The sequence below is a fragment of the Pelophylax lessonae genome (assembly GCF_965119305.1).
Source record: "Pelophylax lessonae genome assembly, chromosome: 3".
Classification (NCBI taxonomy): Eukaryota; Metazoa; Chordata; class Amphibia; order Anura; family Ranidae; genus Pelophylax; species Pelophylax lessonae.
Genome location: NC_138770.1, coordinates 136,730,951 through 136,745,998, shown reverse-complemented (window position 1 = coordinate 136,745,998; position 15,048 = coordinate 136,730,951). Strand labels below are relative to the sequence as shown.

The 15,048-nt window shown below is 42.5% G+C and overlaps 1 protein-coding gene across 1 annotated transcript in view; it reads right to left on the bottom strand.

Moving 5' to 3' along the window:
• NBAS (NBAS subunit of NRZ tethering complex) overlaps nt 1–15,048 on the bottom strand; it is a 1,303,215-nt gene that overhangs the window by 120,638 nt on the left and 1,167,529 nt on the right. Inside the window, exon 49 of the mRNA XM_082252487.1 lies at nt 7,896–8,035. Coding sequence (XP_082108613.1) covers nt 7,896–8,035 — 140 coding nt within the window. The remainder of the gene's footprint in view (nt 1–7,895; nt 8,036–15,048) is intronic.

Here is a 15,048-nt window from a genome sequence, read left to right as displayed (position 1 = left end):
TCCCCCTGATCCAGAGTCTGACGGCTGAGATAATCTGCCTGCCAATTCTCCACCCCCGGAATGAACACCACAGAGATTGCTGGAACAAATCGTTCCGCCCAGCGAAGAATGCAAGCCACTTCTTTGGCCGCTCGGACACTCTTGGTGCCCCCCTGGTGATTGACATAAGCCACGGCCGTGGCATTGTCCGACTGGATCCGAACCGGGCTGCCCTGGAGCTGCTCGGTCCAGTGAATCAGACAAAGTCTGATCGCTCTCAGTTCCAATACATTTATCGGTAACCTGGATTCTTCCGGGGACCAAAGTCCCTGGACAGATAACTGACCGAGAATTCCTCCCCAACCGGATAGACTGGCATCCGTGGTCACTGTCGTCCAATATATTGGCAGAAATGACTTTCCCTGGCTGAGCATCGGAGACCGAAGCCACCAGACCAGAGACTCTCTGGTCTGTTTGCTCAATCGGATCTGATTGTCCAGGGATTCCGGATTCCGATTCCATCTGAGAAGAATCTCTTGCTGAAGAATTCGGGTATGGGACTGGGCAAATGGGACTGCTTCGAACGAAGCCACCATCAACCCCAGAACCCTCATGCAAGTCCGAAGGGAAGACCAGCTGTTGGACAGTAACAACTGGACTGCTGATTGAATCTTTCGAAGTTTCCCTACCGGAAGAAAAACTCTTGTCTTGACTGTGTCTAGAATTAGACCCAGATATTCGAGCCTCTGGGTGGGAACCAGAAATGAATTTTGCTGGTTCACCAGCCACCCGAATTCCTGTAAAGAAATCATAGTAATTTCTATGTTTTGTAGCAAGGTCTGAGGAGACTCTGCATGAAGCAGAAGATCGTCTAGGTAACCAAGGATCGATATGCCTCTTTGGCGCAGAAGTGCCAACATTGGGGCCAACACCTTCGTGAAGACCCGCGGAGCCGTGGCGAGACCGAAAGGTAACGCCACAAACTGATAGTGGTTCTCTTCTACGGAAAAGCGTAGAAACCGCTGATGTCCTGCGAAAATGGGAATGTGAAGATATGCGTCCTTGATGTCTATGGACGCTAGGACATCCCCTGGATGCAGGAAGGCTGCTACTGTGCGAATGGACTCCATTCTGAATCTTCTTATGTTGACAAAAGAATTGAGTGCCCTTAAGTCCAGAATTGGACGCACTTTGCCCTCTTTCCTGGGTATTGTAAATAGGTTTGAATAAAACCCTTGAAACCGTTCTGTCCAAGGAACGTGGACTACCACTCCTTGTTGTAGTAAATCTGTGACTGCTCTCCGCAGATCTTCTAAACAATCCGGGGATAGTCGGATATTGGAAGGGAAGAATCGCGCCGGTGGGAGAGATCGAAACTCGATCTTGTACCCTGACCTTATGACTTCGCAAACCCATTTGTCCGGGATTCTGGAAAGCCATGGATCCGGGAACCGGCGAAGACGTCCCCCCACCCCAGTTATGGGTGGGGGCGCACCTTCAGGCTTTGGACGGTTTATCTTCAGGTCTGGAGGGGGCGGGCTTTTGCTTGCCCGACCAACGACCCCTGACGCCTCCTGCAGGAGCTTTGGAGGACTTAATTTTTTCACCCGCGGGACGAAAAAACCTCTTGTGAGCAGAAAAAGAAGGCCCTCGTCTTTGACGAGTTCCTTTACCTTTAAAATTTTGCGGTAAAAAGGTGCTCTTTCCACCCGTGAGATCCTTAATGATCTCATCTAAGTTGGCTCCAAATAGACGCTCTCCTAAAAAGGGGATATTAGCCAATGCTTTTTTGGAACCTTGGTCGGCTAACCAACCTTTTAGCCACAGTGTACGCCTGAGAACCACTGCTGAGACTGATGCTCGCGCCAATAATGGAGTGGCGTCTAACGCCGCATCACACACAAACTGTAACCCCTGTATCATTTGTTCCAACAAATCTGATACCGCCTGAGGGACCTCTTCTAAGTCCCGGCGTAACCACTTGGTCCATTCAGTTACAGCCTGCGAAACCAGACCAATAGCTATTATAGGTCTGAAAGCTGATCCAATCAAGGAAAACATGGTGCGAGACATAGCTTCTATCTTGCGATCCACTGGATCTTTAAAAGACGGAGCGTCTTCTAGAGGAATAACCGTGGCTTTATTCAATCTAGCAATTGGTGAATCCACCACAGGTGGTTCTGTCCATTTCTTAATGAGGGTTTCCTCAAACGGATAACGCCTGTCAATGCGTTTAGAAATAGTAAAAGTGCGTTTTGGCAGACGCCATTCTTCTTCGATTGGATTGCCAAAACATTTGGGCAATGGAAAAACCTTCGCCACTTTGATGCGTTTTTTAGTCCCAAAAGGGATTTCAGTTTCAGCTATTTCCGATGGAATACCCTGTAACCTTAAGGTTTCTTGAACAGATACAATGAGTGCGTTTACCAACGCTTCCTCTCGGGCTATGGCGGATGCCGAAACATCCTCCTCGCTGTCTGAAGAGACAGGACCCGAGACACCAATCCCTGATGAAGTACCTGCAACTGCAGAAATAGGCTCAGAGTCTGAATCCGAGGTTTCAGATAATAAGGGGTTAGGCGGGGGTCGCTTTCTTGCGCCCTGTCCCTGACAAGCCACTTCCACCCGGGACACAAAGGTTTCCATAATAGCTGACAATGATTCAATTGTCAGTGGGGTGCTGGAGGATCCTGCAGACCCCTCGAGGGGATCCGGAGGAGATACATGAGTGGCAGGGTCCATGTTAATTCAGGACACCTTTGCCAGCAAAACAAAAAAAAACTTTTCCTTTTATTTTTTTTTTGTGTGTCTCCCCCTAGCGCAATAGCGCCCCTTAGAGTACCTGCTTCTCGATCCCACAGAGAGAGAGAGGGGCCCCCAAGGCTCACCAACCGATGCAGTGAAGTTTCCAACCAACTGCAGTCAGCGTCTGTCTTTTACAGACTGGAAGGAGCTGTTGCTCTTTCCCGGGTAGAAGGACGTGGCTCCGCCCCCTGTGTACGCCTTCCGGCGTTCCCAGCTCTCCACGAGGTAGCTGGGCTCACGAAACATGGCCGCCCCCATAGAAGAGACATAAGACTCCAAAAACATGGCGGCCGGCGTGACCTGAGGACATACATGCACTTGGTCTACGGCAAAATGGCGGCGGACCGCCGAAATCGTTTTCCCAGCACATCCACCTGCATCTCTGCTAAGAGGCGATATATGGATCTACAGGAGATACACTACAAATAAGGTAGGATTATACCTCCTATGTCTGCTGTAATGTTACAGTCTGCTGGGTAGAGTGTTAGCTCTCAAACCAAGTCCACTTCCCACAAACACATGCTGTATTACAAGGGGGACTTGTAAGTATCAGATATATACTGACCATATATGGAGGGGCCCATAATTCATACTGCCTCATAACGAGGAAAGAAAAAAAGGGAACGTTTACTCACCATACCGAACCGACAGGCACCCTCTCTTCACAATACCCTCTCCACCGGGGTGGGGGTTTGTGGACCACTCCGGACGCCTCGACTCTCTGGTTCCTGGCGTCCAAGCGAGACTTTTAACTCGCAAGGTCAGTCCCTCCACTGGGACTCCGTCGCGGCCGACCCAGCGCGGAGCTCTGGTCTGCACGCGCTCGAAGTGTCGCCCAGTCCGGCATTTTTGCTTGAAGATCTCACAGGAAAAACACTGGAGAAAAACTACCTAAAAAATGTCTTTTTCTTAAAGAAAAAAGTCTTGCCAGGACCAAAAGATCCCAGCAAGGAACTTAGGTCCTTACTCCTGACTAGACAGAAAAAAACTGATTCCCTGTAGCAGAGAGAGGGAGGATATACCCTCAGGGACTGCCCCTAAGGTGGAGCCAGAACGTTTTGTCTTTCTGCCTAGTCCTACTCCTGCGGAGACAACATAACCCAGCTCTTGAGAATCAAGAAGACTACGTCTGTCAATGAGCGATAGAGAAAGATGATTTAGGATTCACTCATTTTACTTTCATGAAAATTCTTGCATAAAAAGTCCACGTCGAGCTCATCAAGGCTCATCAAGGCAAGCTATGTATCTGCAATTTTATCAATAAGAAAACTGACTATCCACAAAGATTTCTTCTACTGTAACAAAAACAACCATCGCTTGAACAACAAAACCAAGAGGAAATTCTTTGCAACTCCTTTCGCTGACCAGCTGTTAAGTTAAGGATGCAATTGGTAAAAATCACCTGTTCCATACTGAGAGTCAATAAATCAACTTAGAAAAGACTTAAAACTTCAACCAAAACTTTTCTTTTTTGTTTTTAATAGAATGGTGGAAGGTTACATCCACTGTCAGGTTTTACTACTGTCTGGTACTGTCAGGATAGGTCCGGATAGGTGTCTCAGCAACAGGAAGTGGGAAAATCCCTCCAATAGGGACAACTGGGACACAGACAGCAAAACATTTAAACTATAAATTTATTTACTTTTTGTGGTAGGGTGGGTCCTGTGGGCCACAAAGAAACTTATTACATGCCATTCTCCTTTAAGGCCAGGAGGAATGAATGATGCATTCTAGGGAATGGGTCCTTGAGGCCCTGGGTTTATATAAATCATGTAAACAGAGAGAGGGCACGTTTTGGATCATAAAATCATCTAATGATTGGATCAAAGAAAATAGTCTGCAGGAAACAGTGACCCGAGTAGCATTGATAACTGCTTATATTATTCCAATTTTGCAGGACAATCCATTTAAAACGAGGTTCTTAAATCATTTCATAATCATTTGCGCAAATATCATTGTGCCCTAAAAAACAGTAGCACCTTATTTGTATTCTACTGGTCATATACTTTCAGAAAATATGTGGTTTGGGGAGTATTTAACAAACTCTGAAGCTGTAAGGGAAAAATAAAAAAGCAATGGAAAAACTGCAAAAATGGCCTGGCCAGCTAAGTTTAAAAGTGGAGCACAGGGCCTGGCAGCGAAAGGGTTAAACTGGCACAGGACTTTAAAGAAAAGTATGGGATTTAGGAAAAAAAAAAAAAAACATTTATACTCGCATAGGTGGACAAAGCATCGCGGCAAAACGGATCACAGGAGTACAGAACAAACTGCACTCCTGTGATCTATAGGAGAAGTATAGCCAAAATAGCTTTGGCTATACTTCTCCTGTTAAACACTTTACCACCGGAGGATTTTCCTACTTTACATCCAGGCCACTTTTTGCGATTTGGCACTGTGCGACTTTAACTGACAATTGCACGGTCATGCAACGCCATACCCAAATTAAATTTACGTCCTTCTTTTCCCACAAACAGAGCTTTCTTTTGGTGGCATTTGATCACCTCTGCGCTTTTTATTTATTGCGATATTAATAAAAAAATGCGAAAATTTTGAAAAAATAACAATATTTTTCTACTTTGACAGTTAAAAAATTTTCAATATATTCAATTTTTGTCATATATTTAGGCCAAAATGTATTTAGCTACATGTCTTTGACAAAAAAATTCTCAATGAGCGTATTTTTAACCGCTTTAAGACCGGAAGATTTTACCCCATTCCTGACCAGGCCATATTTTGCGATTCGGCACTGCGTTACTTTAACGGACAATTGTGCGGTCGTGCAATGCTGTACCCAAATAAAATTGGCATTTTTTCCCCCACAAATAGCGCTTTCTTTTGGTGGTATTTGATCACCTGTGCGATTTTTACTTTTTGCGCTTTAAACAAAAAAAGAGCGACAATAGCAATATTTTTCACATTTTTTTATATGATATTCCCCCCCCCCCCCCTCCAAAAAATGTAAAAATCAAAATTTTTTAACATTTTAGGCCAATTTGTTTTCTGCTACATATTTTTGGTAAAAAAAAAAGCAATAAGCATATTTTGATTGGTTTGCATAAAAGTTATCGCTGCTACTAACTACAGGAAATTTATGTCATTTTTATTGGGTTTTTTTTAACTAGTAATGGCGGCGATCTGCGATTTTTTTTGCGGGACTGCGACATTGCGGAGGACAGATCGGACCCTTCACTGACATTTTTGACACTTTTGGGGGTACCAGTGACATTCTTACAGTAATCAGTGCTATAAATATGCATTGTTACTGTAAAAATTACACTGGCAGGGAAGGGGTTAACTTATTGGTGATCAAGGGGTTAATGTATGCCTGGTGCTTACTAACGTGTGTGGGGGGAGGGGACTATCTGACACAGGCACAGATCGCAGGTTCAGCTAATGTCACTTAGGAGATCCGCCCGCTTTGTTTACACAAGCAGGTGGATTTCCACACTCGATCCCCGATGATCGGGGAAGGGCGGCGGTAATCACTGCCGATCCTCCCCTGGCCCGACTCCCGCTGTGACTGAAAACCGCGGGAGCGAGCCTCCAGCGGTGCACGCGCCCCGCCCACAAGGGGAGGTGTCGCGCGACGTAGGTCTACGTCGCTGGACAATATCGAGCCACTTTGCCGCCGTAAGGTCATCTTGACCGGTCGGCAAGTGGTTAAAGTGGAACTAAATTCAAGAAGCAAATATTTGCTAGTTTCTATTAAACATTTGGAAATGTTAATTGTGCCTAAGCAGTACCCTTAAAATTTGACTTTTTGTCTTGAATTCCTCCTGAAGCAGTGACCTTGGTATGTAAGACGCCTATGAACTCTTGTGCTGAAATCCTAGTAGCTGTATATATGCAGTGTGAGATCTGCTCCTCTGCTAGTCTAAAGCTATTTGAAGTTAAATCTGGTGATATCACTACTGTGCTGCTTACTATTCTCCTTGCTGGAGGCTCTGACATAAAGAAGCAAAACCCTGCCTCAATCAAGATGGCTGCCTTTATGGGGGAAAGATCAGCTGTAGGGAGACCACATGCAATACTGATAATTAGTCCTTTTAGCTCTGCTTGCCCAGCTTCCAGAATCCAGTACCTCTTTATGGTGATCAGTGCCAGACCAGGATGACTTATTATCAGGGCTCCTGCCTTAAGTTGGCTCCCATCATCTTGGGGACATTACTAGGTTTGAATATTCTGGCCAATCTTTTCTTACCACAAAGGTAAGGAAGGTGCCATGCATTTCTGGTCTCCCTCTCTCTTTGCACACATGATGCCATATATGCTTGGGAGATATGCCTCAACACTAGTTAAAGTTATAAAGGCATCATTTATTTTCTTAAAAAAATGAACATGCTCTTTTCTGTTAAAAAAAAAATAAACAAACATGTTATAGTTACCTGCTCTGGGCAATTGTATTGCACAAAAAATCCCGAACCTCCATCTTGGCTCTCTGCTGCTTTTCTTCTTTGAGTGCCCCCATAGCAAGCTGTGATCTGTAGGGGTATGCATTCAAGCATGATCCTGAGCTGACCTGCATGTGTCACAGACACATACAGTGCAGCTCAGTCCCCCCACCGCAGGATTTGATTGACAGCATAGGGTGCCAATGGCTCCAGCTGCTACCTCTGTGTCCTTTGTCAAAAAAGGGAAGGTGAGCGGCAGCTGGACACAGATTTGGATCAAAAGAGAAGTGTTTAAGCGGTTCTGGAAGGAACTGATCATGGAAGATTTTTTACCTAAATGCAGAGAAAGCATTAAGGTAAAAAATGTTATACCTTTAAAAACACTTTAACAGTCATACGGTGCATGAAATGTACAGCTGCCAACTAATGGGCTAGTGATGAATTTGAGGCCAATGCTGGTGTAGTGCCCTGCACTGAATGGCTGTAAGAAGTTAGGGCTCTAGTTTCATTGTTTATCGATTTCTCTTTCTTTTCGTGTAGTACAGTTGTATAAGCTGTTTTCATTTTTATGTACATGGCAAGTCTGAATTAAAGAATTACATAAAGTTTCTTTGGAGGCAGCAGGAAATATAACATCATTTGAAGTTGCAGAGCCTGACGTGTTTTATTTCATTTCCTGGCTGACTGAACTTGGAGAGAAGGCAGCAAACCATTACTTACACACTTGCTCCTTTCATTGGCGGCCAGGCTTGTAGAAGTAAAACTAAGTGCTGGAACTCTTGGCGGGAGTGACTGATGTCCAGCAGCTCTACAAAGAGGCTATATCTTTTCTCTTCATTTTCAATGTCACACACTTCCACCTGGAGGTTAAGGAAAAAATCATAGCTTAGTCCTTCAATTTATTCCACACAACAAAAGCAAAATGCATGACAGATCTTCTGCACAGAGTACTGGCCATGGAGGTTAGTCAATGTCTACAATGTGCAGAGCACTCGCTGGGCAAAAATTCTTTATCAACAGGAAACACAAGGGCCACATCTTTTCTAGGTTAACTACCTGATTACTGGAAAACTTGGCTCCAACAATTTCAGGGTCGCCTTATGATATGAGAAGATCTATAGCTAAAGTTACTCCAGTGGGTCACTGCTACCTTTTAAAACCCATAGGAAGGTATTAAATTTTTCCAGTTTTTCAGAGGGAATACTACAGCTGGGTTAGGAGTAAACCAGACAGGACTCTTCATATTACACTAGAGCCATACTCCAGGCATTTTCCTAATTTTTAAATAGTCCCAACCAGTGGTCAAAATATATATATATATATATATATAGTGGGGTCAAAAGTTTGGGCACCCCAGGTATAAATGTGTATTAATGTGCGTAAAGAAGCAGGAAAGATGGAAAAATCTCCAAAAGGCATCACATTACAGATTAGACATTCTTATAATATGTCAACAAAAGTTAGATTTTATTTCCATCATTGACACTTTCAAAATTACAGAAAAAAAAATGGCGTCTGCAAAAGTTTGGGCACCCTGCAGAATTTATATCACGCACTGCCCCCTTTGCAAGGCTGAGACCTGCCAGTGTCATGGATTGTTCTCAATCATCATCTGGGAAGACCAGGTGATGTCAATCTCAAAGGTTTTAAATGCCCAGACTCATCTGACCTTGCCCCAACATTCAGCACCATGGGATCTTCTAAGCAGTTGTCTAGAAAACTGAAACTGAAAATAGTTGACGCTCAGAAAGCTATAAGAAGATAGCAAAGCGTTTTTTCAGATGTCAATATCCTCTGTTCGGAATGTAATTAAGAAATGGCAGTTATCAGGAACAGTGGAAGATAAAGCAAGATCTGGAAGACCAAGAAAAATAACAGACAGAACAGCTCGCAGGATTGTGAGAAAAACAATTCAAAACCCACGTTTAAATGCACAATCCCTCCAGAAAGATCTAGCAGACACTGGAGTTGTGGTACACTATTCCACTATAAAGAGATACTTGTGCAAATATGGTCTTCATGCAAGAGTCATCAGAAGAAAACCTCTTCTACGTCCTCACCACAAAAATCAGCATTTGAACTTTGCAAATGAACATATAGACAAGCCTGATGCATTTTGGAAACAAGTTCTGTGGACCGATGAGGTTAAAATTGAACTTTTTGGCCGGAATGAGCAAAGGTACGTTTGGAGAAGAAGGGGCACAGAATTTAATGAAAAGAACCTCTGTCCAACTGTTAAGCATGGGCGTGGATCAATCATGCTTTGGGGTTGTATTGAAGCCAGTGGCACAGGGAACATCTCACGAGTAGAAGGAAAAATGGATTCAATAAAATTTCAGCAAATTTTGGATGGTAACTTGATGCCATCTGTGAAAAAGCTGAAGTTAAAGAGAGGATGGCTTCTACAAATGGATAATGATCCTAAACACATCTCAAAATCCACGGGGGATTACATCAAGAGGCAAAAAACTGAAGGTTTTGCCATGGCCTTCACAATCTCCTGACCTCAACATAATTAAAAATCTATGGAGAGACCATAAAAGAGCAGTGCGTGACAGACAGCCCAGAAATCTCAAAGAACTGGAAGACTTTTGTAAGGAAGAATGGGCAAAAATACCTCAAACAAGAATTGAAAGACTCTTGGCTGGCTACAAAAAGCGTTTACAAGCTGTGATACTTGCCAAAGGGGGCAGTACAAGATATTAACTCTGCAGGGTGCCCAAACTTTTGCAGACACCATTTTTTTGTTTTCTGTTATTTTGAAAGTGTAAATGATGGAAATAAAATCTAACATTTGTTGACATATTATAAGAATGTCTATTCTGTGATTTGATGCCTTTTGGAGATTTTCCCATCTTTTCTTGGCTTCTTTATGAACATCAATACAAATTTTTACCTGGGGTGCCCAAACTTTCGATCCCCACTGTATATATACATATATATATATATATATATACACAGCCAGGTCCATAAATATTGGGACATCAACACAATTCTAATCTTTTTGGCTCCATAACGGATTTGAAATTAAACAAACAAGATGTGCTTTAACTGCAGACTTCCAGTGTGTGTTATTCCCTCATTAACCCATTTACAAGGAGCAGAAAAAAAGGTCCAGAGTTCATTTCAAGTGTGCTATTTGCATTTAGAATCTGTTGCTGTCAACACTCAATATGAGATCCAAAGAGCTGTCACTATCAGTGAAGCAAGCCATCATTAGGCTGAAAAAACAAAACAAACCCATCAGAGAGATAGCAAAAACATTAGGTGTGGCCAAATCAACTGTTTGGAACATTCTTAAAAAGAAAGAATGCACCGGTGAGCTCAGCAAGGGAAAGAAGTGGAATGTTATGCAATGGCCAAGTCAATCACCTGACCTGAACCAGATTGAGCATGCATTTCACTTGCTGAAGACAAAACTGAAGGGAAAATGCTCCAAGAACAAGCAGGAACTGAAGACAGTTGCAGTAGAGGCCTGGCAGAGCTTCACCAGGGATGAAACCCAGCGTCTGGTGATGTCTATGCGTTCCAGACTTCAGGCTGTAATTGACTGCAAAGGATTTGCAACCAAGAATTACAAAGTGAAAGTTTGATTATGATTGTTAATCTGTCCCATTACTTTTGGTCGTTTAAAAAGTAGGAGGCACATATACAAACGGTTGTAATTCCTACACTGTTCAACTGATTTGGATGTAAATACCCTCAAATTAAAGCTGAAAGTCTGCAGTTAAAGCACATCTTGTTTGTTTCATTTCAAATCCATTGTGGTGGTGTATAGAGCCAAAAAGATTAGAATTGTGTAGATGCCCCAATATTTATGGACCTGACTGTACATATATATATATATATATATACATAAAAGCTGTCCTGGTTGCAAAACTCAACTCCTCTCTGCCATTGTCCCCATCAGTAATTTAATTGGGCCACTAGATGTCCCTCTGGGGACAGTTCCATGGCATCCTGCCCTCACGGTCTTCTGGGTTGAATAATGCCCAGGTTCAGGGGCCTATTCTGCTAAAAAAAAGTGAGCGATATCACAAGGATATGGTCTGGAAGATTCACTGAGTGACTGTCCATCTGATATTGGAAGAAGGCATGCAAGTATTCAGAGACATTGTGAGTACAGACCTTAGTCAAGGGTTCTAGTGACTGTTGCTGCTCCAATCCCTGGCATGTCAATACTAGTGTTTACCTGGCCTGGGACATTTCTGAAGGTGTCTCGTGCTGTCTTTTTGGATTTTTGCTAGAGGAACTGTCCTGAGATGCAGTAACATAGTGTGTACCCAATTATATTGCTCAGCATTTAAGGAGTATCTTGCAGCTCCCTCTGCCCTATTCAGCCCTTATTAAGCAATACATTTAAAAAAGGCAATTCCTAGACTAGTTACTGAGCCAGAAGAGTGACTGTTGCTGTGTGCCTGGCTGAAATTTTACTAATCTGATAAAGAAACCTGGGAAAATCAGTGGGCCCTTTTGGGGGTGAGAGCTACACTTAATTGTTTAAAAAGTATTTTAATTAGTCTTCATATTAGCTTGCCATAATCCCCTACACATAAGACTAGATCACAAGAGCGGCTGAACAGAATAACAAAAGTTTTGGTTAAGATTTATGAGTTATATTTGAAAGCAAATTTATTTTGATTTACCCAATACAGTTGCCATTTTTCATATGAAGCTGAATGCAATGTAAAGTTGGGTATGTTTCTACGCTAAAAGTGCTGCATACAGCTGGGCATAAACCTGAATGGCCAGTATATCTGTATATACCAGTACTTGCATACACCCATAAAAAGTTTACGGATGTCTTCTCTTAACGCAGGCTTTCTGCATTTGGTAAATACTTGTGTTCACCGTATGCAGGTTCATGCAAGTATCACATAATTATACACATGGTTACTATTTTAGTAAAGGCTTATTTTGGTAAATCTTTATTTGAATAATATTTTTTCTGCATATCAGTAAAATGCCAAACTGAAAGTAAAAAACATTCACTTCCAAGCCTTCAGACATTTATTTGTAAAAAACCCAGCCTCTTGACATACAAACCTGAACTCTGCAGTTTTAACACCTCCTCCATTCATTGCCAATGTCTAATGATAAAAAATGGAACTTCCGCTTTAAGGCCACCTGAGCCCCTGAGATGCCACATTTGGCATGTCATTTTTGTGGCGGGGGAGCAGGTACCTAGATTTGACAAGTACCCGCGCCCATTTCCACTCGGGCCGCCTAGGCATCTCGAGCGCAAGTTCTCCTCCCCCCCTCCCTGCAATCTTCTGGGTCACATCACAGGTCCCAGAAGATTGCCCATCCACTCAGGACATGCAGCGCGACTCGCGCATGCGCAGTGCGCATCTGGCTGTGTAGCCGCAAGCTGTGATACCCGGGTGCCCATACTAGAGATGCCGGCGCTGCAGGGAGAAGAGGGAGAGAACCGAGGCTCCCGCTGGCTGCATGGCTGGACCGTGGGACAGGTGAGAGTGTTTATTAAAATCAGGTGGAATTCCGAATTAAAGGCCATGAAGCAAGGTAGGGAAACAGATAAAAATATAATAGATATTTTTAGATGATGGGCAGCCGATGTAAATATTCTTGTACTATCAATCTTTATTATTTTATTACAATCTTAAATATCAATTTTTTATTATATATGTGCAGAGGGATGCCCTACTTGCTTATTACATTTCCAGGCTCTGCCCATTCATGGGTGTAATGAGACTCCTAAAAGAACACTACAAACTAAAAATACTCTCTTTTCCCTGCTGCTCCACTCCAAACCCAATGTAAGCTGCTCATCGGATGGTGGAGGAGCTGAAACATGGTTAATCCTATCTTTACATGACAGTGCTTTTGCATGGGGATTGGCTGGAAAGGTGACGAGTACCTACATAGAAGCATCTTGTACTCATCAAGGGCTTCAGCAGAGCAAAAGAGGGGTGGATGAGCAGGCTAAAGGTGCATATAAATGCATAAAAAGACAACCCGTCATTAGCCCTGAGAAGGAAAAATGATAGATTCACTGTAAAGTCCCTTGATAGCAAAAAATAATGTATTCTAGTAACTGCAGGAGGCTATTACCTTTTAATATTAGCAATTAGCATATGAATTCCTTTTTTCTTTACAAACTTTTGTATTTTTGTCCATATTTACATGCAGCCAAAGCTGTCCAACAGACTTGAATACTCAAAACTCTCCTCACAAAAAGAAAAAAAAAAAAGAAAAAACCCGCTGCAGTACAATTTAAAAGAAGAATGATCAGTGTCGTCCCGCTACTTCAAATATAGCTGAGACATTAAGATTGTGCAGAAAATAATTTACGGCGAGAACATGTGAGCTTATGCTTTAAAAGTAAATATTCAAACTACAGTTTAATATCAAAACCTTCCAGCAGCCATAATGTCCCCGGGTCTATTGCTACACGCAATGCATCACTGAGATGTTGTTAAATTGCCTTATATTACCTCCTAAACATCATTATAGATATCCATTCCCCTGCATACATTCTTCTGATAAGGCAGTTTCTCTCTATAACATTATAAAATGCTTGATTTCACATTTAAATTCCCTCCGCAGTAGGTCACAGATTCGAGGCTGAAACAGACGTATTTACGTACTGCCATTATATCTCCAAGCAGGGACATTATTTTACCGGTTATGAGGGGGAGAGAGACTGAAATGTAGATCTGATCTTTATTTCCTTAAAATGACTTTGTTAAACTTCATTTTCTCCAGAACAGCGTTTTTCAGACACTAAAATATAATCTCCCTTTTTTAATCCAAAAAATTCTCATTTGTTTTTTTTTTTTTCCTGAGAGGAGGGACTGAACGCTTCATTGATTGAGGGTGACTTTAACCATCACCAAGACAGAGTTTTCAGCGGTAGCTTGACTGCTTATCAGCAAATAGATTCACCAAGGTTGACACAAAGCTCTAAGTTTTCAGCCTCACCAAAGGACATCAAGTTAACCTTGCATGCAGGTGACTCACCACGTAATTCTTGTACACAAACCTTTTAAAGAAGAACTTCAGTCTACCAGGAAAAGCATGGGTATAAATGAACACTCTGACTGACTTTTCTTCTAATATGACAGAGCTTTTAGGCAGGTTACTGCTTTACAGTAACTGGCATCCTCACAAACTATGTGGCTGTGCTACACACCTCAAATGCATTGAACTGACTGATGGCACAGATTATGCAAGAGCAGGACAGGAAGAATGGGCTGGTCTCTTTCTGAACCTGGACATACTTAGCTATAACATGCTGCAGAGAATCAGGCCTTGTAAAAAAAATCCACTGACCTCATGTCTCAAAATTGAAAAAGACCTGATCAAGGTCTGAGAAAATATGAAATATGGACCACAGTCACCACCATTACAATTTACATTAACTCTCAGGAATCAACCTTCAAAGTTTTAGCCCAATGGCATACGGCCCCATCCAGGTCAGCACACCTCCACCCGGACAAATGCTTTCATGGCTGTCATGCCACTGGCAATGTACTACACATGTGGTGCACCTGCCCATGGTTAAGTCAGTCCCCCTCTCTCACCAAAGCTTAGCATAAACTTATAACTTATGTTTTTTTGGTTAACCAGCAAAACATAACACATAATTGGAAGATACAACTTACCCTATATGATGAAGTAAAGCAAAAGATTTTTTTTTGTTTTTTTTTAATGAAAAAGAGCCTAACAAGAATACTTCTCAACTGACATTAGCGGTTCCTAAAGATACAGAACCCCAGGCATCAATATACATATCCCTCACTCTTAATGGATAGCTTACCACTCCTGTAAAAACTGCCTTTATGGGATTTAGTCTGAAAGGGACTCTAACACAATGCTCGCCCCTCTTTTAATCCCAAATCTTATCCAA